The 23,248-nt window shown below is 36.8% G+C and overlaps 5 protein-coding genes and 3 non-coding genes across 10 annotated transcripts; 4 read left to right on the top strand and 4 right to left on the bottom strand.

Moving 5' to 3' along the window:
• Positions 1 to 1,996, top strand: LOC104745182 (uncharacterized). Its single transcript, XM_010466362.3, has one exon. The coding sequence runs from the start codon at positions 507 to 509 to the stop codon at positions 1,848 to 1,850; it is 1,344 nt and encodes a 447-aa protein (XP_010464664.2). The 5' UTR covers positions 1 to 506; the 3' UTR covers positions 1,851 to 1,996.
• A 182-nt stretch (positions 1,997 to 2,178) lies between these two features.
• TRNAR-UCU (transfer RNA arginine (anticodon UCU)) lies at positions 2,179 to 2,251 on the bottom strand. Its single transcript has one exon. It is a non-coding gene; the product is annotated as a tRNA-Arg (tRNA).
• Positions 2,252 to 2,323: 72 nt separating this feature from the next.
• TRNAR-UCU (transfer RNA arginine (anticodon UCU)) lies at positions 2,324 to 2,396 on the bottom strand. The gene has a single exon. It is a non-coding gene; the product is annotated as a tRNA-Arg (tRNA).
• A 2,040-nt stretch (positions 2,397 to 4,436) lies between these two features.
• On the top strand, positions 4,437 to 8,735 carry LOC104745181 (uncharacterized). 2 transcript variants are annotated; one of them, XM_010466361.3, is made up of 7 exons: positions 4,437 to 5,483; positions 5,580 to 5,727; positions 5,812 to 5,865; positions 5,941 to 6,032; positions 6,495 to 6,730; positions 6,863 to 7,033; positions 7,408 to 8,735. In XM_010466361.3, the coding sequence occupies exons 1-7, from the start codon at positions 4,657 to 4,659 to the stop codon at positions 7,506 to 7,508; spliced, it is 1,629 nt and encodes a 542-aa protein (XP_010464663.1). In that variant the 5' UTR covers positions 4,437 to 4,656; the 3' UTR covers positions 7,509 to 8,735. The 2 variants fall into 2 exon arrangements, 1 of the variants encoding a protein (XP_010464663.1); XR_760710.3 differs by having other exon boundaries at positions 4,453 to 5,483; positions 6,961 to 7,033; positions 7,408 to 7,751.
• On the top strand, positions 8,087 to 8,735 carry LOC104745180 (uncharacterized). Its single transcript, XM_010466360.3, has one exon. The coding sequence runs from the start codon at positions 8,087 to 8,089 to the stop codon at positions 8,537 to 8,539; it is 453 nt and encodes a 150-aa protein (XP_010464662.1). The 3' UTR covers positions 8,540 to 8,735.
• A 268-nt stretch (positions 8,736 to 9,003) lies between these two features.
• Positions 9,004 to 9,086, bottom strand: TRNAL-UAA (transfer RNA leucine (anticodon UAA)). Its single transcript has one exon. It is a non-coding gene; the product is annotated as a tRNA-Leu (tRNA).
• Positions 9,087 to 11,409: 2,323 nt separating this feature from the next.
• On the top strand, positions 11,410 to 17,810 carry LOC104748098 (DEMETER-like protein 2). Of its 2 annotated transcripts, none has more exons than XR_015581370.1 (21): positions 11,410 to 11,496; positions 11,662 to 11,743; positions 12,019 to 12,275; positions 12,582 to 13,124; positions 13,218 to 13,577; positions 13,652 to 13,742; positions 13,829 to 14,651; positions 14,744 to 14,823; positions 14,923 to 15,007; positions 15,084 to 15,179; positions 15,258 to 15,326; positions 15,407 to 15,443; positions 15,539 to 15,618; positions 15,807 to 16,226; positions 16,331 to 16,367; positions 16,455 to 16,512; positions 16,658 to 16,800; positions 16,890 to 16,955; positions 17,052 to 17,166; positions 17,259 to 17,297; positions 17,379 to 17,518. XR_015581370.1 is itself a non-coding variant. In XM_010469788.2 (21 exons), the coding sequence occupies exons 2-21, from the start codon at positions 11,679 to 11,681 to the stop codon at positions 17,600 to 17,602; spliced, it is 3,684 nt and encodes a 1,227-aa protein (XP_010468090.2). In that variant the 5' UTR covers positions 11,410 to 11,496; positions 11,662 to 11,678; the 3' UTR covers positions 17,603 to 17,810. The 2 variants fall into 2 exon arrangements, 1 of the variants encoding a protein (XP_010468090.2); XM_010469788.2 differs by having other exon boundaries at positions 15,084 to 15,175; positions 17,379 to 17,810.
• Positions 17,811 to 19,424: 1,614 nt separating this feature from the next.
• EDA31 (Homeodomain-like superfamily protein) lies at positions 19,425 to 21,416 on the bottom strand. The gene is made up of 2 exons (XM_010466358.2): positions 20,946 to 21,416; positions 19,425 to 20,761 (listed from the first exon to the last, which is right to left on the bottom strand). The coding sequence occupies exons 1-2, from the start codon at positions 21,317 to 21,319 to the stop codon at positions 19,714 to 19,716; spliced, it is 1,422 nt and encodes a 473-aa protein (XP_010464660.1). The 5' UTR covers positions 21,320 to 21,416; the 3' UTR covers positions 19,425 to 19,713.
• Between the last annotated feature and the right edge of the window lie 1,832 nt (positions 21,417 to 23,248).

Genomic DNA, 23,248 nt, shown 5'->3' with positions numbered 1-23,248 from the left:
CAAAAGAAACAAAAGGCAGCTCCATTGTTTTGTCCAAAACCAGCCCCTTGGTTTAGTTTTAGACCTTCGTTTGTAATCCCAAAAAGGAAACAAAATTTTTTATAAAAAAAATAAAACCAAAAACCACAAAAACCATGGGCAGTTTTCAGATGGGTATCCCTTTCCCCCAAAACCATCTGCTCTCCTTTTCATCTGTATGTATATTTACCCTCTCTCTCTCCTCCTCCTCCTTTTGACTCCCCAAATCCTAAAACCGCTTCACAAAAATCTACTTCTACAACATAAACTATCATAACTTCATAAGTAAGAAGAAGTCGAAGATACTATTTATTACAAATTCTTGTCGGAATTCTCTTACTTGGTCGGGAATTCGAATTCGTTCGCATCTTTTAATTGGGGTTTATGAGAATTCTCGAAATCTGGGGTTGATTCTCTTATCTTATCTACAATTTGTTGCAAAAATTTTCAATTTTTTTTTTTCCCAATTTAGGGTTTTCAGAGTTTTGATGGAATCGAATGTGATGTTTTCTGGGTTTAGCCCAAGAATGCTAAGCTTAGAAATGCCCCAAAACCCACAAAACCCAACAGTTCATCAATTCCAGCATCCTCATCCTTACACCAACTCCAACGATCAGCAAACTCAGCCACCGATTAAACAACCTTTATACCCACCATACCCCTCATCAGCTCCTCCTTCTAAACCCAAACAATTATCACCCATCAGCGGCGGTTGCAACGGAGACGACGAAGATCGCGGTTCAGGTTCCGGGTCGGGTTGTAACCCGGAAGACAGCGCGGGAACCGACGGAAAGAGGAAACTTTCACAGTGGCATAGGATGAAATGGACGGACACGATGGTTAGGCTTCTGATCATGGCAGTGTTTTACATCGGCGACGAAGCTGGTTTAAACGATCCTATCGATGTCAAGAAAAAGAGTAGCGGCGGTGGAGGCGGCGGTGGCGGAGGAGGAGGAGGGATGTTGCAGAAGAAAGGGAAGTGGAAGTCAGTGTCGAGAGCTATGGTGGAGAAAGGCTTCTCTGTTTCACCGCAACAGTGTGAAGACAAGTTCAATGATTTGAACAAAAGGTACAAGAGAGTTAACGACATCCTCGGTAAAGGCATAGCTTGTCGTGTCGTTGAGAATCAAGGGTTGTTAGAGAGTATGGATCATCTGACTCCCAAGTTGAAAGATGAAGTCAAGAAGCTGCTTAACTCTAAGCATCTCTTCTTTAGAGAGATGTGTGCTTATCACAACAGTTGTGGTCATCTCGGTGGTCATGACCAGCAGCAGCCACCGCAACAGAATCCGGTTTCGGTTCCGGTTCCGGTTCAGCAGAACTGTTTTCATGCGGCGGAAGCGGGGAAAATGGCGAGAACTGCGGAGCGTGGGGAGGTGGAGGTAGAGTCGGATATGGCGGAGGATTCGGAGTCGGAGTCGGAGATGGAGGAAACAGAGGAGGAGGAAGAAGAAGAGACGAAGAAGAAGCGGAGGAAGGTATTGACGACGGCGGTGAAGCGGTTGAGGGAAGAAGCAGTGCGTGTAATGGAAGATGTTGGGAAGAGCGTGTGGGAGAAGAAAGAGTGGATGAGGAGAAAGATGTTGGAGGTAGAGGAGAAGAAGATTGGGTATGAGTGGGAAGGTGTTGAGATGGAGAAGCAGAGAGTGAAGTGGTTGAGATATAGGAGCAAGAAAGAGAGAGAGATGGAGAAAGCTAAGCTTGATAATCAGAGACGGAGGCTTGAGACGGAGAGGATGGTTTTGATGTTACGGCGGAGTGAGATTGAGTTGAATGAGTTACAACAGTCTTCGGCTAAACGGGTTGACCCGAGTTCCACCGCCACCAGATGATGTTGATTAATGATGTGTTTATTAGTGTTTTAGGATTTGGTGTTTTTGGACTTAGATTTGTAACTTTTTAGTTTTTTTTTCCTAGTGTTACTTGTTAGGATTCAGACAGTATTAATGAGCATATTAAAATCAGTTCATTTGGTAAAGTGGAAGGAAACATACTTTGTTGGCAAAAAAGAAGTCTTTTAAATCAGCAAATTGATTAGCACAACATGTGGAGATTCGATTAGAGAGCTAAATGTGGAGGATGCGGATATAGACAGTACGTTAAATTTGGTAAGCAACACATACAAACCGTTTAAAATTAGAAAGAAAAAAAAAATCAGATCACACCCGGTGGGACTCGAACCCACAATCCCTTGATTAGAAGTCAAATGCCTTATCCATTAGGCCACGGGTGCTTTTGTTATTAGGCTATTGAGATATATATGACTAAGATCAATAAAATTACAAACAATAAAAATTAAGGTTAGCACACCCGGTGGGACTCGAACCCACAATCGCTTGATTAGAAGTCAAACGCCTTATCCATTAGGCCACGGGTGCTAATCGTTTTTATCTTAAAAAACAAAGAATTAAATTGGCAAACTACACACGTCGTGACCTTTTTCCCTGGTCATTAAACTACACGTCGAGACTACTGGTACTGGTAGTAGGGAGTTTTCTTTTCTTTATTCTTGTAATTCAACAAGATTTTTGTGGATAAAGTGTAAAAATATCTGTAAGAAGAATTGATTTTCAATACTTAAAGTGAAAGTTTAGGCTAGTTTGAAATGTCTTCTCCCAACGTCAATAATGTGAGAAAGATGTGAGATGATTACATCATATCCATATCACTGTACCCGGTTGTTTGAGCCGAGAATATATTTTGCACATGTTTCTTGAACCGCCGACAGTAGGATTCAATGAGCAATTCAAGATTTAATGAAACTATGGGCCTGTTCGTTTGCCTGTCGCCAGCGACAAAAACGAGCGATAGCGACAGAAAGTTGTTCGTTTACCTGTTGCTAGTTTAGCGACCAGTCGCAGCGACTGTCGCCAGTGATCAGCGATCGTAATTTTCAGTCGCTAAAATTTTCAGCGACTGTCGCCAACGATCAGCGATCAGTCGCTAAAACTAGTCGCTGGATCCAGCGACAGGCAAACGAACAACAGAGCTACCAAGAAAAATAATTAAAAAAAAAATTGATAAATTAAATATGATCAAAATTAAAATTAATTAAATAAAAATATCACTACGTATAGTTATTAAAATTAAACTAAATCTAAGTAAATAAAATAAAAAATTAATTTGAATATATTTAAATAAAATTCTAAAAAAATCAATTATAAACAAATTAAATTTAACAATATTAAAATGAATAAATTAAAAATAAAATTCAAATTAATTATTTAAAAATATGTAAATATGTTTTTAATTTATTTTCATGGCTATATGTAATTTGTTTTTTAAAATAAAAATATAAATTATCAAAAATTAAGTTTTATTAATTTTTAAAAAAATATATGGTATTTAGTCGCAGCGACAGGCAAACGAACAATTTAGCAACAGTTTCTAGCAATAGTTGTTACAGTCGCTAGCGACAGACAAACGAACAACATATGCTATCGCTGAAATCTGTCGCTGGTCGCTGGTCGCTGTCGCTGGATCCAGCGACAAGAAAACGAACAGGCCTTACATGTTTTCATATTGGAAGAGCATATAAGATCAACAAATAGCGTGAAACCAACCGTATTTTGAAATTGCTTTTTAAGACCTAACAGTTTTCGTCTAATTAAATTTGTAGTTTTGTCCAAATACGAATTATGTTACCAAAGTTGAGCACAAACACTCCCGTCATTAAATTATGGCAAGTTTTAATTTGTCCTTGAACAAATGCTGGCAAGTTGACAACGTGATTATACACAGTGGGACTGGGACACGATATATGACTCACAACTTTCATGTTGGTCGAGGATCAATAAGTCATACAATATCAATCCAACGACCAAAATGAAATCTTGTTGTATATGACATAAGACTCGTTCACCATTTCAAGGAATCATACTAATATCTAAAATTGAAAGGACGACATCGGACTAAACTAATTTTTGCAGATGTAAATGTTGTAACACTTTTTTCTAACGTTTTAAATTGATAGTACTAATGACGGTAACGGAAGCCGATACTCGGCACATATAGATAATGGTTACGAGATGTAACGCTTCTCATGTTCTGTTTCCATTGGCTAAGAGTTGGATACTTGGGTTTACGGTTACGATTTACGACTTGGTGGGGGTTTTTTAATTTTCGGTTTTGTGAAACTTGAAATAAAATCACACGCAATTTGGTTTGGTTCGTATTTTTCAAAAACATTCGTTTTCTTTTGGCATTAACATGTATTTTTACAACACAACACTCTTAATTATGATATTAGTCAATGAACACAATGTAGATCATGTTTAAACTTTATCTCTAAAAAATAATTCAATAGAGAAGCATATACTATCAACATAACACGAATTAGATGTCATACTATTCATGTAAAATAAAAAGCTACTAAGAAAGTTGAATTAAATGTCATTTGTGTTTAATTTAACCAAACCGAATCAAGTTTGGTTCGGTTTGGTTTGGCTGATTAAGCATTTTTTAATTTTTTATTCCCCAACCCTTACCACTGCCTAACGGAGCCGTTTTGTGACGGCCCATCCCCTTTTACACTAGTTCACGTCTTGACGCCTTCTTCTTCCGTTTCTTCGTCCTCTCGCCGCTAATTAACGCCGTCTCTGGTTCCACCGCCGCCGTGTAACCCTAACGGTATCTTTAATGGCGTCGTGTGATGACGATTTCTCTCTACTTGGAGACGATCAATCAAACCCTAATCAACATCAGCATCACCACCATCACCAAGTTCTTCATCACACACCGTACGCTCCTAGACGATTCACCCCGAAGCCATCGAACCAGATCCATTTGTCGCATCACCACCAGAGGAACGGCGACGAGGACGACGAGAACGATGTCGTTGTAGAGGCTTCCTCCGCTTTTCACGGTGTCAATCCTTTCGTGGCGGACGAAAATTCGAATCCGTATGATGATAATAATAACGCAGCTGTCGACGAAGACGAGGATCTCGATGCGGACAGATCCAGAATCGGAGGTGCTCGTCTAGAGAAGAGGCAGAGTCAGGAGGAGCTTAGTGACGGAGGAACAACGAATGGTGGTGAGACCACTCCTTATGGTAGCTTTAAACGGCCGAGGACGTCGTCTTCCTCTGCTAGTGAGTACAGGAAGGATAGAGAAGAGTGGAGCGATGCGGCGATCGCGTGTTTGTTAGATGCGTATTCGGATAAGTTCACACAGCTTAACCGAGGGAATCTGCGGGGAAGGGATTGGGAAGATGTTGCTTCATCGGTGAGTAAGAGGTGTGAGAAGCTGAGTAAGAGTGTAGAGCAGTGTAAAAACAAGATCGATAATCTCAAGAAGAGGTATAAGCTAGAAAGGCATAGGATGAGTGGTGGAACATCATCTAGCAACTGGCCTTGGTTTAAGAAGATGGAAGATATTGTGGGAAATTCATTGGCGATGAAAGGTGCGTCGGATGAAGATAGAAGTGGCAGCTCAATGGGGAATCCTGTGAAGCCAGCTAGGAGGTAATGCAGAAAACGATCACTAGCATCATCCCTGTTGTATTGTGTGCTTGCCCTCTTGTGAATTTGAAAGTTTTTGGCTTTGTATTCTTGTTTCAGGTATCCCTTGGTAACTTATAACCCTCCAGTTCAGATAAGTAACGTCAAACCCAAGGCTACTACTTCACACCCTAGATGGCGAAGAGTGGTTCTGAAAATCAGTGGGGCAGCTCTTGCTTGCACGGGTCCTAATAACATAGATCCAAAGGTTTCTTCCAGACTTGATTATCTTTTTTCATTGCAATATTTTCATTATTTGGGTCAGCATTAAATTCTCTTCTTTGTTATTTAGGTAATCAATCTGATAGCCAGGGAAGTTGCAATGGCTTGTCGTCTTGGTGTAGAGGTAATACTTAGTTCGAGACTGTTAGTGTTTTTATCCTTTCTTGGACAAATGGTAATTTTAGTTTGTTTCTTCCAGGTAGCGATAGTTGTTGGGAGTCGGAACTTTTTTTGTGGCAGCACATGGATAACTGCTACTGGTCTGGATAGAACCACTGCATATCATATCAGGTTGGTCAAAATATTTCAGTAGCTTTTGCCTGCAGAATGTATTGTGCTTTGTCTAAAGTATGATTGCTGTAGTATGATAATTGAACTGGCTAATTTATCTACTATTTTGGTGGGTTATGTTTTCATATAGATTCATTGTGGTCTGAAAACATTATTTTTAGTGTTCTCACAGATCTGTTGTTTTTTTCATCATACAAATGGTCTTACATATCATCATTGCCAAAACATCCTTGCACTTAGCAGCATATTTGTATTGTCTTACTATATTTATCGACATCTTAGAGATTGTTGTTCAGATCAACAAGTCTAAAGTTCTCTTTTCGTGGAGATTGGCTGTTCAGGTCAACAAATTTGTATTGTCTTAGTAATATATCAAGGAATTAGAGATTCAGATCAACAAATGTATGTTCTGTTTTGGTGGAGATAGGTTGTTCTGCTCACCAAATCTTTGTTGTGTAACAGTATGATGGCTTCTGTGATGAATTCTGCTTTACTTCAATCATCTCTAGAGAAAATAGGGGTTCAGGCACGATTACAAACTGCAATATCGGTTCAAGGTGTCGGGGAGCCTTACAATCGTCAACGAGCCACCAGACATCTAGATAAGGGAAGAGTGGTAATATTTGGTGGCATAGGTGCAACGCTTGGAAATCCACTTTTATCATCTGATGCATCTGCAGCCCTTCGAGCTATAGACAGTACAACTCTTTTACTCCCTCTTAGTGTTCCTTACTGCACTAACTTAAATCAACTTAGAATCATATACTTCTCTCTCGATCAGTAACTGGTTCTAAGTCCTAACGTAAAATCTCTGCCTTGCACATTATCAGTTAATGCGGAGGCAGTGGTGAAAGGAACAAACGTTGATGGTGTTTATGACTGTCATTCACAAGATAGTAATGTGACATTCGAGCATATAACATTTCAGGATTTGGCTTCTAGAGGTCTTACATCAATGGATACAATGGCCCTTAACTTCTGTGAAGAGAACAGCCTTCCAGGTCAGATCTCTCTCTCTCTCTCTCGCTTATCATGGTTACCAATTTTCAGCTACTCAGTTGAAGACTTAGAATAGACAGTGGGATATAAATGGCTAAACCTAGTGATTATAGAATTTGTCTTCGGAATCCAATGGTAAACATGTAGGTATTCCTTAGGTTTGATATCACCTCACTTATTGTAGGCCACTCAGAGGTAGACAATTTAACTAATGATTTACTCTAGATGTGGAGAACTCTAGAATCCTGATTTCACTGGGTTCGTACTAAAATCAAATACTTAGGCCAGTGATGATTGCTTAGCACTGAGATGATAAAATCAAATATTAAGAATGTAAAGTACTGATCCTTCTTTGTCTGGGTTATATATAATACAGTGGTGGTATTTAACTTTCTGGAAGCTGGGAACATCACAAAGGCGTTATGCGGAGAACAAGTTGGTACTTTGATCGATAGAAACGGGAGGGGAGTGAGTTAGTAGTACGTATACGTGTCTTCTTCATTCGTAAGGCTTCTGTAACTTTATAAACTCGTTCTTAAGTAATTATATTTCATAGAGATGAGTTGACAAACTAAAGGAGAGTCTCTTAGCTCTTCTTCACTTGGAGTTGCTCTCCTTTCACGAATTTTTATTTTTGTTTTCTTAGCAGCATCTGAGTTGAGTTAACTCTGCAGTTGTATGTATATTCCTTTCGTTATAATATTAATTTATATTGATGTCGTTCGTATCTATATATAATAAATGTGATCATGATGTAAAAGAAAAAGCACGATGTGCGTCTCTATCCTAAGCACATGTACGGGTCGTCGAACGGATAATTACGACATTTGTTAGATAATTAAAGCAAAAAATAGAAAGAAAATATAGTAAAAAAAAAAAGAGACGTTTCCGTAAGCTACGAGAAAGACAACGTAGTCGCTAGAACGTTCGTCACGTATATATGTCTCCTCCCTTCTTATCCACTCTTCACTCTCTATATTATATAAACAAACACTCTTCAGTCCTATTGAATTAGCAAACTATTGTGATCATCATCATACTTGAATCGTTTTAAGATGCAGGCTGTATCGGTTGACGAAACCAAAAACACGGTGGTGCTACGAGCGCAGCACCAGAACGAGGAAGGTCGGAAAGCTGTTGACAAGTTCGAATTGAAGACTCGTAATCCGGAGACAATCAAGAGCGTCGAGCGGAAGCTGATGGAGAAAGGTGTCCAGCGGATGGATCGTCATCCTTCAGACGGGGTTCCTCTCAGGCGTCCGCCGTCAAAGTCAGGTCACGGTGGGAAGTATACGTGGGAGGGACCGGATCGGATGGAGGATTACGAGATGCAGCCAGATCCGGCGGCTATGGATGAAGGGGATCCTAACTACGATGAGGAACAGTTTAAGAAGAATCTCGATGATGACGTGGCGGTGGATCTTGTGAAAGGAGAGGTTGAGGTGGCCAAGGAGGCTCCGGCTGGTGTGGCTAGAGTTGAGGTTGATCCTCGCTTAGTCAGTCCTTGAGTGTTTTGAGGTTGTTGGAGGAAGGAAGGAAAATGTTGGGGCCAATGTGAGAGAGAAAAATGTTGGGGGCCAATGTGGAATTTTTAATTTCTTGTTGTGATGACTTGTAATGTTTTCGGTGCTGGAACTTATCTCTGTAAAAAAACAATAATTGATCTGTTTGCATTGAAAATTCAACAGTCGGTGGTTTTTTTCATTATTTAGTGCTTTGAACAGTTTTGTTGCCATTATCCACAACAACACTGAAGTTAGGTCTGTTCTGATAAATATATCTGTGTATATAATATGAACAAACACGCCAAGTGTCCTCTCTACTTTAGTGACATGTACATAGTGTAGTGCGGGCAAGTCCCCAAGTATACGCATAGATTCAACACTAGATAGACAAACTATATTAAATTCACACGACAACGACAGAGGGAAACAAAAAATCTTGGAGAAATAATATTTAAAAGAGAAAAAAATGCAGGCTGTGGGGTTCGTACCCACGCGCACTTATGTGCAGAAGAACTTAAGTCTTCCCCCTTAACCTCTCGGGCAAACCTGCGCTGATGAGTAAATCTTTCATTTTCTATTAATATATACATTTTTTTATATAAGTATGGTCTGAGGAAATCGGCCCAACCATAGCTCCACACCGAAACATATAGGCCCAATTACAAATGGATTCATATTTGCAACAGGTTTTTCATCTTTTTTTTTTTCGCAAGTTATACGCATGGATTCGTGTAATAATCACCTTATCCAGTTATCTGTTTGCATTAATCTGAAGGATTCACTTAAAAATAAACAGCAGTTTAGAAATGTACAAAAGTCAACAAAACAACTCCATTGTGTATAGAGCCTAGTGTTTTGTTTCGTCTTTGATTCCAGTCACTTCTACTTGGAAAATTTTAATGGACGTTAGGCCCAAATTGATCCACCACTCGCTTATATTATTGACGGCGTTAAAACGGTTAATAAACGGAAACGTAGACACGTGATTTTTATTGTTTACGGTTTGGTCATGCGGTTCTCCTCCTCCTTCTTATTCCACTTGCGCAGAGACCCTCCGACAACAGAATGCAGCATTTAATCTCAAATGACCATTATACCCCTTTCTCTCTATAGCCTTTTTGTTTTTCTTCTTCTTTTTGGTATTTTGTCTTTTTAAAAAAAAAAAAAAATTGCGTGTGGAAAATGATCTCTTTCTTACTGTTATTTGTGGATTACATTACTGTTTTTTCCTAATTGTACTTTTTACTTCTGCTTTTCTATTTCTGGTACATTGCATTATCTTTTTTAAATAAAGATAAGATTAAACCACATTAGTGTAAAAAAAAGTTATGGGAAGAGAAATAAAAATAAGATTCTCTTTACTCAAGTGAAGAAAAAAAAAAAGAATAAGAAGCAAGTGGTCCACAAGAAAAAGCTCACGTACTCATATACAGCTTTTTAGTAATTTTGATCGTGCAGTAATTTTGTGACAATGAGTTTATTTATCAGTTTTATAAAAATCTGACTAGTTTTCTTTTTGTTGACTATGCAACACTCTCCTCTGTAACACTGGTCGTTAGTTTTAGTCCTACCGAAAAGATAGTATAGTGGTGTGTGGAACTGTGGATACTGTTAGCTTTAATTTAAGAATACTTAAGACCTATTCTCTACTATACCTCAACTTAGTTTACGAATGCTATAATTAACTAGGTCAATTATGTTAGTAGAGTCAATCTAGCCACTAAACTGACTTACATAAATTTACAACAAATTGACAATACAATTTTCGTAATAACTAAAGTATCTAACATCAATTAGTATTTTCAAATTTGAAACTGATACTAGATTACATTGTTGTAGTATCAGATATATATTTGATTTTTTTCAAACAATGAACCAAACAGTAAATCTTTGTTTCTTTTGTAATTTTTTTTTTTTTTTTTTTACTTAAATTTTGTCACTAAACTATTTTTTGTGAACTAGGACTCATAACGGTTAAATATTTTGTAAACTTTGCCGCGTGTCATATTCTTGTAAATTATAAATATACTTATCTCAAAATTTTGAATATAAAACTTTCTTATCTTCAAACTTTATAACGGTCATTAGAAACCAGTCAAAGTTTTGGATTGTTGTAAGAAAATGATAAGAATGTGTTTAATGGATACGACACGTGCCAAATTCTTGTAAATTACAGCTGTGATACTAAAACTTATTCAACTTTTGAATTTAAAACTTTCTTATTTTCAAATTTTTATTAGTCTCTAAAATCTGTCAAAATTTAAAATTGTTATGAGAAAATGATAAGAATGTGTTTAATGGATAAGACGCGTGCCAAATTTTTGTAAACTACAGCTATGATACTACAACTTATTCAACTTTTGAATTTAAAACTTTCTTATTTTCAAAATTTCTATTGGTCACTAAAAATCAGTCAAGATTTTTAATTGTTATTAGAAAATGATAAGAATGTGTTTAATGGATACGACGCATGCCAAATTCTTGTAAACTACAGCTGTGATACTAAAACTTATTCAACTTTTGAATTTAAAACCTTCTTATCTATAAAATTTTTATTGGTCACTAAAAATCAGTCAAAGTTTTAATTTGTTATAAGAAAATAATAACAATGTATTTAATAGATACAGACGCGTGCCAATTTTTTGTAAACTATAGCTTAAAAAATCTTTATTTAGTTAATAAAAATCCCTAAATTTTAACTACATTATGGTATGCATATCTCAATTCTCAAATGGAGTAACTAATATGAAGAATTGAATCTGCAAAAAGAAATAAAGGATTTGTATTATAGAGAAAAACAAAGGACTGGATTTGCAATAAACGATAAAGTAAACTTCATGGATATATATAGTCTTCCCTCTAGCTCTCTCTCCATACACTATTCTCATAAATTTTTGTCTTGACTCTGAAACTCCAAAGACTTGGACTCTAGCTTACTTGGCTTCTTCTTTTTCTCTCTGGTAAGTCTCTCCTGCAACTTCAAGCTCTCATTTTCAGATTGTTTTCTTTATTTTCGAATCAAACCTCTATTCTTCCTTTCAGTTGAACGAACATTAGAATTAAAACATTTTGAGGAAGCTTCACCTACCACAAAATAATCAAATTCATTTTCTTTGTATTCACAGGCAAAAGAAGAGGAGAAATGATCTGGTTTAACAACATGCCTAAACCAGACATGCAACACAATCTACAGCCCGAACCAAATAGGTTTTACTTTCGCCACTACTGCTTTTTAAGTGATTTACTCTGTTCTTCTGAAAATTTCCATATATTTTGGTGATTCTGTTTTGTGTAAACTGTGCATAAGGAAGAAAACAAATCAGATATCTTTCACTGTTTAGCAACAAAGGAAAATTTTGATGAACTGGTTTTGGCTGTGTTATCTTTGTGGGACACTGCAATTTTTTTTTTTTTTTTTGGTTATTTTATACTTTATATGGGAAGATGTGAAGTGGAATTGTTTATTTATTGATCATTCGCAGGAGGAGGCTTAGTCTTGAAATACCTGGGCTGTCTAATATGTCTTGTACAGAAATATTGGCTCTGGCTAATAACACAGATGCGTACGGCACAAGTTCATCAGTTGGTGCATCATCATCATCACTTAGCACTCAGTACTCGATGGATTCTTGGATTAATAGCTGGAGGATGGAGTATAATCCGTTGTTTTCAAACTCTGAATCCTCCCTTGGGATAAATACAGGCATTCCTGGACAAAGAACAATGCCAACACAACAATGTGAGTAAACCTGAATTTTGTAGGATTTTTTTGATGAAATTGTCATGTTGCAGCATAGTATAGTGAAGAGTTAGATGGTTTGCTTTGTGAATTTTGACATATTTGGAGAATAGATTTAGACTGGACCTTTAAGTCAAAGTAGGTGTGTCTATGTGTTGATATATAATGTAAAGAGTCTAAATGAGTAATCTATTAGCTGATGAAAGTTAAAAAAAAAGGCATATTGTAGTAAGCTCTTAGTGAGGTTTCATAACATGAATTCTATTTTTTTTCCTGATGTCTTATCTTTGTCTTGGTGAACGACAGATGATGTGTCAACTCAACAGAGGTTTCTTTGTGACCTTATTCTTACACCTGAAGAGATGATGAGCACCAGTCTGCGACCAACAGAAGCTGAGTTTCCTCCAATCACATTAGAAAGGCCAGCCAGAATGTTAGTTGAAACAGACCATGAGCCTCACGACCCTATCAAGAAGTCTATCCTTGAAACTGGATCTCGTGTAGGAGTAAAGAGAGGAAGACCACGAAATAATGAGAAAGGACAGCTGAAAACACCGGCATCGAAGAAAAAAAAGATCAGACCAAAGGTTGTTGGTGAAGGCAAAACAAACAAAGCCTCATCATCTAAACCAAGGGTTAAAAAATCCTCTGCTGCTACTGCTACTCCTGCTCCTGCTCCTCCACCTGCTGCTACTGCTGCTTGTGGTCTAGATTTCCCTTCAGAAGGTCACACTCGCGGGGAAGGACCAACCGATAGAACACTTGTGAAGCAGAGTCCAAGAGACCCTACAACAAGCCAAATCAATGCAAGGGTACTAGACCTGCAGTGGCGACGCCAATGTTCACAAGGTTTTGTCAACACACAAGCACTTTCAATATCAAATAGTTTCCTAGAAGATTTCTAACTTTTGGAATCAATACTAACTCTTACACAAAATGCAGGTACATCATTTGCTGACATGTGGGAAAGAAGTTCGACAATTGATGCCATCACTAAGCTGTTTGACGAGCTAAACATCAACATAGAGGGTCTTTGCCTTCCACATAATAGAGAAACCGCACTCACTCTATACAAAAAGACATATGAAGAGCAACAGGCATTGGTGAAGTATAGCCAGAAGCAGAAACCGAAAGTACAATTGGATCCTGTGACCAATCGAGTCTGGAAACTCTTGATGCGGAGTATCCACAACAACGGTGTTGATGGAGCAGATGAGAAAACACGTAAATGGTGGAAAGAGCAGATAAACATGCTTTGTGGCCTAATAAGCTCGTTCATTGATCAAATGCGTAGAGTCCAAGGTACTATTTTTTTTTATTTAACTTGCTTAGTGGCTTGAGTTTTTTAAACCTAAGTTCACTTTTGTATACTGCAGGGGATAGAACTTTCTCACCTTGGAAAGGATCGGTTGTGGATTCAGTAGTGGGAGTTTTCCTCACCCAGAATGTTGCAGATCATTTATCAAGGTAAATGCATTCAAGAGATTATTAATAAACAGAGGATATGTGCAACATGAATGGTTTCATAATTATCAACTTCTTCTCTCGTGCAGTTCTGCATATATGGATCTAGCTGCTGCGTTTCCTCTCGACTGTAACTTCAACAAGAGATCATCTCCTGAAGAGTGGGGAAGTTCAGTAACTCATGAAACAATGATGAATCCAAGAATTCGCAATCCAAATTGCGTCATTATAGAGGAGATTGATGATGATGATGAGCATGGCACTGATGCTGTTTGTAGTCAGGGACCCTCCAAAATGAGTGAGAGCTTCATCAGTTCTACAAACCAATCAACAATGATGCTGCAAGATCCATTTAACACAAGTTTGGTGAGTGAGCAAGTTGATTCCAAAATGGTGAAAGGCAAAGGCCATTTACCAAACACGGGTGGTCTTTCTATGGTGTCGTATACTTCTTCTCATTTCAACCTAAATGAATTACCACCTGAAGTAGAGAGTTGTGATTCATTCATAAACAATGACTATGAAGAAAGTCAAGTTCAACATATGTCCAGCCATCAACAAGAACTGGAGAGTACCCTTCATGCACAAGACCAGGAACAGAACACAAGAACAGAGGACGTGCAGAAGAAGAAACCAACCACTTCTAGACCAGTAGGTCGACCGCGCAAAAACAAGGTAGATGAATCCTCATCAAACAAAAAGGCAAAGGAACCAGCAAAGAGCAAGCCAGAGGACACATTTGACTGGGATATTTTAAGAAAGGAAGCAGAAAGTGGTGGCAAAAAGAGAGAGAAAACAGAAAGAACAAGGGATACAGTTGATTGGGAAGCTGTTCGATGTGCAGACGTCAACAAAATCGCTAATATAATCATAAAACGAGGGTTTAACAACCTGCTTGCCGGAAGAATCAAGGTTTGACAAATTTAATAAAAGTTTTTTTCTTGTGCTATGTATCTAAAATATACAATCTAACAAGGTGAAATTTGACTTTGGAAATTGGACAGGCCTTCTTAAACAGACTGGTGGAAGATCATGGAAGCATTGACTTGGAGTGGCTAAGAGATGTTCCCCCTGACAAAGCCAAGTAAGAAAATTATTTACAACGCTTAATGTTATATAATAGATATAGCCGATGCTTCAAAAACATGCATGGGTGATGACAAGTGACTGCTAATGGTTGCAGGGAGTATCTACTAAGCATAAACGGATTAGGGTTGAAAAGTGTTGAGTGTGTTAGACTTCTGTCATTACACCAGGTTGCGTTCCCGGTAAGTTAGCGAAGAACACTCTACTCTAATGAAATGTGCAATAGAGAGATCAAAAGTTACATATTTTAAAATGCAGGTTGACACCAATGTCGGACGCATAGCTGTAAGACTAGGATGGGTTCCTTTACAGCCACTGCCTGACGAGCTGCAAATGCATCTTCTAGAACAGTAAGTAATTCTTTTGAAAGATTTTTCTTTAATGATGAAAGGAACATGATACATTTCAATAAGTAAGCCGTTTTCTTTTCAGGTATCCTGTATTAGATTCTGTTCAAAGGTATTTATGGCCACGCCTCTGCAAGCTGGACCAGAAAACGTTGTAAGTAGAGATATTTGTTTTTGCTTAGCTCTAGATCCTTGAACTTATCTGAATAACGCTACTGTATAATACAATTCTAGGTATGAGCTGCATTATCACATGATTACGTTCGGCAAGGTAACTCAAATATATCTCATTTGTTTTCTTCTGTCACAAAACTTGTTCTGTTTATGGAATGGTAACATCTTAAAGTGACTCTTCCGATTTTACAGGTCTTTTGCACAAAAATAACACCCAATTGCAATGCATGTCCAATGAAAGCGGAGTGCCGACATTACGCTAGTGCACAAAGGTTATTATACCCACAAAATTCTATAGTTACTGAATTAGTTTCTAGTAAATGATAGGTCCATTCAAAAACAATCATGTGCATCAACTATTTATCATGCTATCCTGAAAAAGCTTTAGCTTAAAAAAGAAAGAGATCATGACACTTTTTCTATGGTATTTGTATTTTCTTATGCTTGTGTTATATTGCAGTGCACGTCTTGCTCTACCAGAACCAGAGGCGAGTGATAGAACAACTGTAATGCTCCATGAGAGAAGACATCAACACAAACCCTTTGTAGTTAATTTTCAGCCATCTTTATTGCTTTCTCAAGAAAAAGAGCAAGAAGTGAAAAGATTCGGAAACTGTTTCCCAATCATTGAAGAACCGGCATCACCTGAACCAGAGTATACAATGCATGACATTGAGGATTATCCTTGGGACAATAACAGAGTTTTAAATTCTAAGTTCTTGGAAAATGATCCTTGGGCAAGTCAGGAGATGATTCCTACAATCATGCTCAACAAGGAAGCTGGTTCATCAACAGAATTGGTGGTACTAAGCGCAGAAGCAGCAGCAATACCTACACACCAACTCAAGACCAAGGAAAGGCTACGCACAGAGCACCTCGTGTGAGTTGCCACTTCCAAATTTGTCTTTTAATTTGAGAACTTACTCAGCATTTGTCTCATACTAATTCTCTTATTTCCTTTTTTTTTTTTGTTTTTTTAAACAGCTATGAGCTCCCTGACTACCATCCTATTCTAGAAAGGGTTAGTAACTCTTGCAAATTACGATTTAGCAAGAACTTCTCAACTTCTCCACTTATTACAAACTGTTTGATATATTTTATTTTACAGTTTGAGAGGCAAGAAGCTGAGGATATATTTCCCTACCTGTTAGCCATTTGGACGCCGGGTAAACACAATAACAACTGACCATGATTGTTCTTTTAATCTTTTCAAAGATCATATGCAAAACACAAAATGCTACATATTTATGGGTTTGCAAATGTATATAAAGAGTGCCTCCAAACATGTGATTCTATGATTTGCCAAACCAGGTGAAACTGAAAACTCCATTCAACCGCCTAAACAAAGATGTGATTTCCAAGGAAACGAAAATACATTATGTCATGAGAAGAAATGTTACCAATGCAACAAGATACGGGAAGAGGAATCAAAAATAGTGCGAGGAACTATACTGGTAAGTAGGAAGACTATGTTCAAGAGAATCTCTCTATTTAATAAGAAAATATAAGGAATGTTTAAAAGGTGACTATTGTTTGTGAATAGATACCTTGCAGGACAGCATTGAGAGGGGGCTTCCCTCTGAATGGCACTTACTTCCAAACCAATGAGGTACGTAAAGTTTCCCCAAATTGAAGTCAACTTAGATAATGATCACAAGCAACATTCAACTACACGCTCAATATGGAACACTTTAATTTTGTGCAGGTTTTTGCTGACCATGCCTCTAGCATCAACCCAATTCACGTCCCAAGAGAACAGATATGGAAACTGCCAAAGAGAATCGCATACTTTGGATCTTCTGTGAGCGTAATTTGTAGAGGTAATATATATCAAAAACAGAACTGTCAATATATGAATTAAATATATAAAATCCAAGATCAGGTCTGAAAATGTTTTTCTACATTTTTGTAGGTTTAACATTGGACAATATCCGAGACAATTTCGAGAAAGGTATGCGAATGTCTTATGCTTATATAATAGTTAATTAGCTGAAAACACCGCAAACATAATTAATATGCAATTGGTATGCAGGATATGTTTGCGTAAGAGGATTTGACAGGGAGAATCGTACGTCAAAGACTCTAGTGAGAAGACTGCATTGCCCACCGAGCAACCAAGAACCAAAACAACAAGAAAAGAAGCCCAAAAAACAAGTAAAGAAGCCAAGAAAACAAGGAAAGAAGCCAAAGATACAAGGAAAAAAAGCACCTCCGAATAGCATAAAGATAGAGTTAGACATTGGATTCATGGGTTAGAGGGGTATACATCATCAAGGTCATCATAGCTTTCACCAAACTTTCATCAGATTTTTTTTTTTTTTTTTTTTTGTCTTTGCCATAGTTTTGGCGGCAATGGATATTAGTTTTTGAACTCATCTTTTTTTTTTTTTTAAAGTTATTGTTTTGCAGCAGCAATTATTCAATCTTTTTAATTATCATACTTGATGAGATTTAGTCACCCTCAAGCTAATTTCAATCTTCTGGTCCTAGTTCCAAATCAGATTTGGTAGAAAATCAAATGCAATTGCTCTAATAAGTACAAATCGTATCCATATTCAAACAAAATTAAGGTTTATTTACGAATCCTACAGACCTAACTAAACATCTAAAGGGAACGTCACACAGATAACTAAAAATAAATTACAGATTTTAGCAAAACGTACCTTCTTTATTTTTGAATCGATGCACATAAGCGAATTGAGAGCATTAGAGAAACAAACGTTCCTAGAGAAGAAGAGACTTTGGGGGAATCGAGATTTTGCCGCCTCTATAGCTTTATCAGATTTTTTCCTTTTTTTTTTTTTTGTTTGGTTAGATAACATGATGGGCTTTGCATAAAGAAAGAAGAAGATAACATTATGGGCTTTGAATTAAAAAGGCCCAATATTATAAACAAAGAATACATGATTGGTGCTGTAAACCGGATTGGTTAAGAAACAGAGTTGAGAAAAAAAGACTCAGCTAAACCGGTCACATGTTTCTAAGATGATAAATACAAGAACATGAATACATGATACACATACTGTATGACATTTAGCGTGGCTAATATTGAACATATTATTAATAAATGTATTGAAATATAAACTTTTCGCTCTTGTTGTGTTTTTTTTTTTCTTCGATTTGGGAACAATCATGGTCATATATGTTTATTTAACTATTTTTATGAATATAAAAAAAAATATGAGGAGGTTGATGATATGTCAAGTCATAGGTGGGCAGAGTAGGGGACAATCTCACCTCTTCATTGTAAAATCATACCAGTTTCTGTATCTTTTATCATTATTTTATTGTTGTTGTCTCTTCCCATCTCCTCAGTTTCTGTCCCTCATTTCGCAAACCCATTACTATAGTATATATAATCAGTTAATTAATGTATATATCAAATGGCTCAATCTGATTTGAGGTTTGACCAATCACCAAAGGCATTTATAAGTCTTAACAAAAATTATTTTTGCAAATTAACCATTTTGGATTTTTAGAGCTTTCCCAAGCTAGTTTAGCGTGACTCTTAGCTAGTTGGAACTGGATCCACGACTAGCATCCAATAATATACGTACACATATTAGTTTAGCGTGAACGTGATCGGTACAAATCTTTTACGTTTTGACTCTTAGCTAGGGGAACTTGAAAGTTTCAAATTCCGTTGTGTAGTACACTAGTAGTAAATATTGGAGTCGTCCATGTAAGTGGTCAAATGAAATAAATGTGTACAAAAGACAAAATCAAAATGTCGCAGTAATAATGTATAGGAAGTGTGTATTGACTCATCTCTCTAAGAATCAGGAATTGAAGGCAAATAGTTACTCTGTCTCCACTCTGATCTCAAATCTCACTCTACTCTTCCTCTCTATACGGACCTACTCATCTACATACCCTTCTAAAAGGAAATTATGTACGTATGTCTCTATCCCAAATTACATATTATACCTTTATGTGCATGTGTTTCTTGTATTAGCTAGTATATTTTGTTATGTAATTGTCAACTCGATCGTGAATAATTGGGATTTGGATTTGGAAATCTAATACCCTTAAGTTCAAATGAAAACATACTATGTACCGAATGAGCTGGCCAGTTATAAAGATAATTAATACGTTAGCACAAGCAAGTAATACATACACAAAAAAAAAAAAAAAAAAAAAAAAACATGATTAGACAATACAAATTTTAATTTATATAACCAATTAAATACATGATTCATTGGTCGTATATAAACGTTATCACTCGTTAACCCCTAGTTAATATATAAAGTCTTATATCTTATAGTGCTAATTTCAATTGTTATTTATTCCTCCTTACGGTTAGCCACGCATGACATCTTTCCTAAGTACCCTTACTTATTTTTCATTTTGAGAATGGCATAGTTAGCTTACTGATGATTATCTTCTTTCCTTAGCTTCAAACCATAACCCTCCCACGAGTTTTGATCTCCATCTCCAACGAGCAATGGAAAACAGTTTGTAGTACTAGCCGGCATGGCAATGCCGCAGCTAGGGTTTCCTTCCTTGGAGTTTGAAGGTGAATAACCTTCATGGTGGCCTTGCTCATCATCTCGACTACAATCGTTAATTCTAGTTTCTTGATTGTCGTATATCATCATACTCTCTTTGATTCTCGAATGAGTCCCACCGTGGCTTGACCAAGTCTCTTTCCTTTTCTTATTCATTTCTTTTTTCTCCATCTTGCTCTTGTTTTCTTCATCTGCCATCGTTTGATCGCTTACGTTCCCAATAATCCTCTCTGTAGGGGACGAAGAGTTCGGCCTTATCGATGCCTTTCCTGTCAAGTACTGCAAGGCCTCAATCACGGCGACATCCCGAGCTTCCATCCTCTCCCTTTCCTTTTTCCAAAACAAACGTTCCTTTTCGATTCTTGCAGCTTCAACCCTTTTCCATTCCTCTTCTCTAACCATCCTTTGATGTTCTTTGTCTTCCACAGTCTTCATCAACTTCTCAAGCCAAAAATCTTGCTTCTCTATCAACCTCTCAATATGAATACCAATATATTCCTTGATCTTTTCCTTCCAATTCATCCCCTTCACTCTAGTAGATTCGTTTCCTTCAGAGGAGGAAGTTAGATCCAACTCGGAGGAGGAGTTCAAATTGTTAGAAATGCTAAGGCTTTGAGTATTGCTCAAAGGCGTCTGATGATGAGGGACAGCGTTATGATGAACGTTGGGAGCGTGAAAACTATGAAGAGCATTAGTCATTATGAACTGCGTGTTGTCAAAGCAAGAAACCGAGTCTTTGGATTCGCCGTAGATGGCTTCAAGCTGCCGGAAGAATCTATAGTTTTTACCATCTTGACGTCGACCCGCTTTGCCTTCTTTTGTCTTTTTGTAGTACTTGTAGAGATTCTCGAACTTCTCTCTGCACTTCTTGCCACTCCTAGTGTATCCATGTTCCTCCGACATAATCCTAAGAAAGATGAAGCAAAACCAACAAAAGAATGAAAAATACGTCACTTTCACTGATTTAAGTTTGTATAATAATGTACCAAAATCTTGAATTATGAATCTTAACTTTCGCAAATGAAAGGGAGCTTTGGGAAAATAAAGCTGGCGAGAGAGATGAAGAAAGAAAAGTAAAAAAATAGAGAGACCTAGAAACTTCATCCCAAAGAGGACCCTTTTGATTGGATTCTTTGAACTTGTTATCAAGACGAGATCTGACCTCCAGCAACATCAGCGTCTCTTGCCTCGGCCACCTCCCTGTTCCTCCCCCGTCGGTAAAGCCACTAAACCCACCACGAGTACTACTTGTGCTCGCTACTATAGTGTTACTGTTGTTTCCAGCCACCGTAAGACCTTGTATGCCACGTGGCAAGAAACTTATCTCATGGTCGGTCATATGAAGACGATGGTGCTGGTCCGGTGCCGAAACAAGGTTGAAGCCGAAGAGATCAGATGAGAAATGGAGAGGTGATGGTTGCGCTATACCGTACTGTGGGTGATTTTGATGATGATGGTCCTCCATTTAGTTTTGATTTGGTAGAAGAGAAGTGTTCGAGTCAGAGAGTGTACAAAAATAATGAAAATGAAAAGTGAAGGTTCGAAACTTTTTATTATTATCCAACGATAGATAGAAAAGGTTAATATATAAATAGTTAACAAAACCAAAACAATATAAAAGGTCAGCGATCGAGTCATCGAGACCGAGAGAGAGGAAAAGTGCGATAGCGATAGAGGCGGATCGTGTCGTCCATGTAAAAGAAAAATCGAATTTAAGCTATAGTGACGATGGTCCCATGCATGACTTTACTAACCTCTTAAATCTTCTGGGTATAAGTGATGTCTCTAAGATACATATGTTTTCTTTAACTATCTATTCACGGTAAATAATAAATGTTTACTTTGACTATATATGTTTGCTTATTGGATTTTGAGATTAGCTCAATCAAAACATATATGCAAACTGGTTTAAATGGTGCTATAGTCAAATGCAACTATTCATGGGTATGTTATGGCTAAACGGTAAACCATACAAAATATGAAAATGTTATTAATGTGAACGTATGAGTAAAAGTGAAACATTTTATTTAATAGTTATTATATTTTTTTTCTTTCATATCGCTAAGGTGGGAAATTTTGGCAAGTTGTTTTTTCTTTCCAATTTACACAAAAACAAAATTCTAACTTTCACTGTTTCACAATTAAGTCATATTTTACTTTGTAAGACTGATGGTTACTTAATTTCTGTGGAAAAATATGGATACTATTTTTAACAAAAAAAAAGAAAAAAGAAAAAATATATATATGGATACTAAAATTTTAATGACGTACTTGATCTGTCCCATATACAATGACCAAAGAAGACTTTCACCGTCCATTTGATCATTAAACGATAAGGTTACCAGATTGACAAAAAAAAATAAAAATGACAAGGTTTCTGTTTTATCTTTACTATATCTGTTTTTTTTTAATTCATATACTGATAATCTTAATGACAGTAATATTACGTTTAGAAGGTTTTAGTTAAATCCAAAGAGAGTAAGAGAGACCATGCGGACCATACCTGAAGGATGGATGGATCGGTTTTTATATCACGTGCGTATCAACGCGATCTGATATACTAAAATTCACGATCCAAGCCATACGTACATACATCGAGCACTCATATATATCCAATCCATCCACCAAACAATTTTTTTCTTCGATTTTTAAAATTTTGAATTTTTGACAAGTCACTAGTAAGTACGAACTACATATGCATAATGAATAGATATATAATCGTACTTTATATGAAAAGAACGATAATTTCATTATAAAAATTACTACAGAAATATAAAAATTATAAATCTGTAGGTAGTAAGTTTTATGTACATGGAGCCAAATCAACCGCAAGAAAGTGCTACGACGACGTTGGTGATTTCTACTTTTCTCATGGCAAACAACATTGTCATTGGGAACGCGTTGTTAAGATCAAGGGTGAAAATAAAAATCTTTAATTAGGATGATGTATATATATAACTAGGATGATCTGCCGTGTCGGAGCTAGAATTTGTGTTTACGGTGATTACATATAAATAAAATATAATTAATCATTTTTATTAAATTATATATTAATGTTTGTTTTTTTACTTTTAAATACTATGCAATTTTTGGATACAGCAATTTTTAAAAAATGTAGGAAAAAACGAAACAGGATACTCTACGTCTCAACTAAATGAGAAGCAAAAAAATTCGTCTGAATAATGTACTAGACTTTAAGAAAAAGAAAAAACGAATTAGTTTAGATTTTTAAAAATTAAATATCTATGGGTCAAAAACATGAATTGATCATGGTATGGGGTCAACATAGAAAAGTTGCAACAAAATATATAACATTTCTATAAAATACTACTAATAATTAAATATTTGGAAATATTATGGGGTCAACTAATTAGTCAATAAACGTTATCTGTGG

Source organism: Camelina sativa, chromosome 15, assembly GCF_030686135.1.
Source record: "Camelina sativa cultivar CO46 ecotype springtype chromosome 15, ASM3068613v1".
NCBI lineage: Eukaryota > Viridiplantae > Streptophyta > Magnoliopsida > Brassicales > Brassicaceae > Camelina > Camelina sativa.
The sequence above is the reverse complement of the archived record's forward strand: the minus strand, read 5'-3'. Positions and strand labels throughout refer to the sequence as shown.

What these genes read in the sequence shown, in the direction of transcription:
- LOC104748098 (XM_010469788.2), top strand. Translation starts at nt 11,679, where the DNA reads ATGATCTGGTTTAACAACATGCCTAAACCAGACATGCAACACAATCTA. An exon ending in AACAATGCCAACACAACAAT is followed by an intron (nt 12,276 to 12,581) that starts GTGAGTAAACCT and finishes GGTGAACGACAG; the next exon opens with ATGATGTGTCAACTCAACAG. An exon ending in TACACCAGGTTGCGTTCCCG is followed by an intron (nt 15,008 to 15,083) that starts GTAAGTTAGCGA and finishes TTTAAAATGCAG; the next exon opens with GTTGACACCAATGTCGGACG.
- EDA31 (XM_010466358.2), bottom strand. Translation starts at nt 21,319, where the DNA reads ATGGAGGACCATCATCATCAAAATCACCCACAGTACGGTATAGCGCAA. An exon ending in CTTTGGGATGAAGTTTCTAG is followed by an intron (nt 20,762 to 20,945) that starts GTCTCTCTATTT and finishes CATCTTTCTTAG; the next exon opens with GATTATGTCGGAGGAACATG.
- LOC104745180 (XM_010466360.3), top strand. Translation starts at nt 8,087, where the DNA reads ATGCAGGCTGTATCGGTTGACGAAACCAAAAACACGGTGGTGCTACGA.
- LOC104745181 (XM_010466361.3), top strand. Translation starts at nt 4,657, where the DNA reads ATGGCGTCGTGTGATGACGATTTCTCTCTACTTGGAGACGATCAATCA. An exon ending in CTTGTCGTCTTGGTGTAGAG is followed by an intron (nt 5,866 to 5,940) that starts GTAATACTTAGT and finishes TGTTTCTTCCAG; the next exon opens with GTAGCGATAGTTGTTGGGAG. An exon ending in ACCACTGCATATCATATCAG is followed by an intron (nt 6,033 to 6,494) that starts GTTGGTCAAAAT and finishes GTTGTGTAACAG; the next exon opens with TATGATGGCTTCTGTGATGA.
- LOC104745182 (XM_010466362.3), top strand. Translation starts at nt 507, where the DNA reads ATGGAATCGAATGTGATGTTTTCTGGGTTTAGCCCAAGAATGCTAAGC.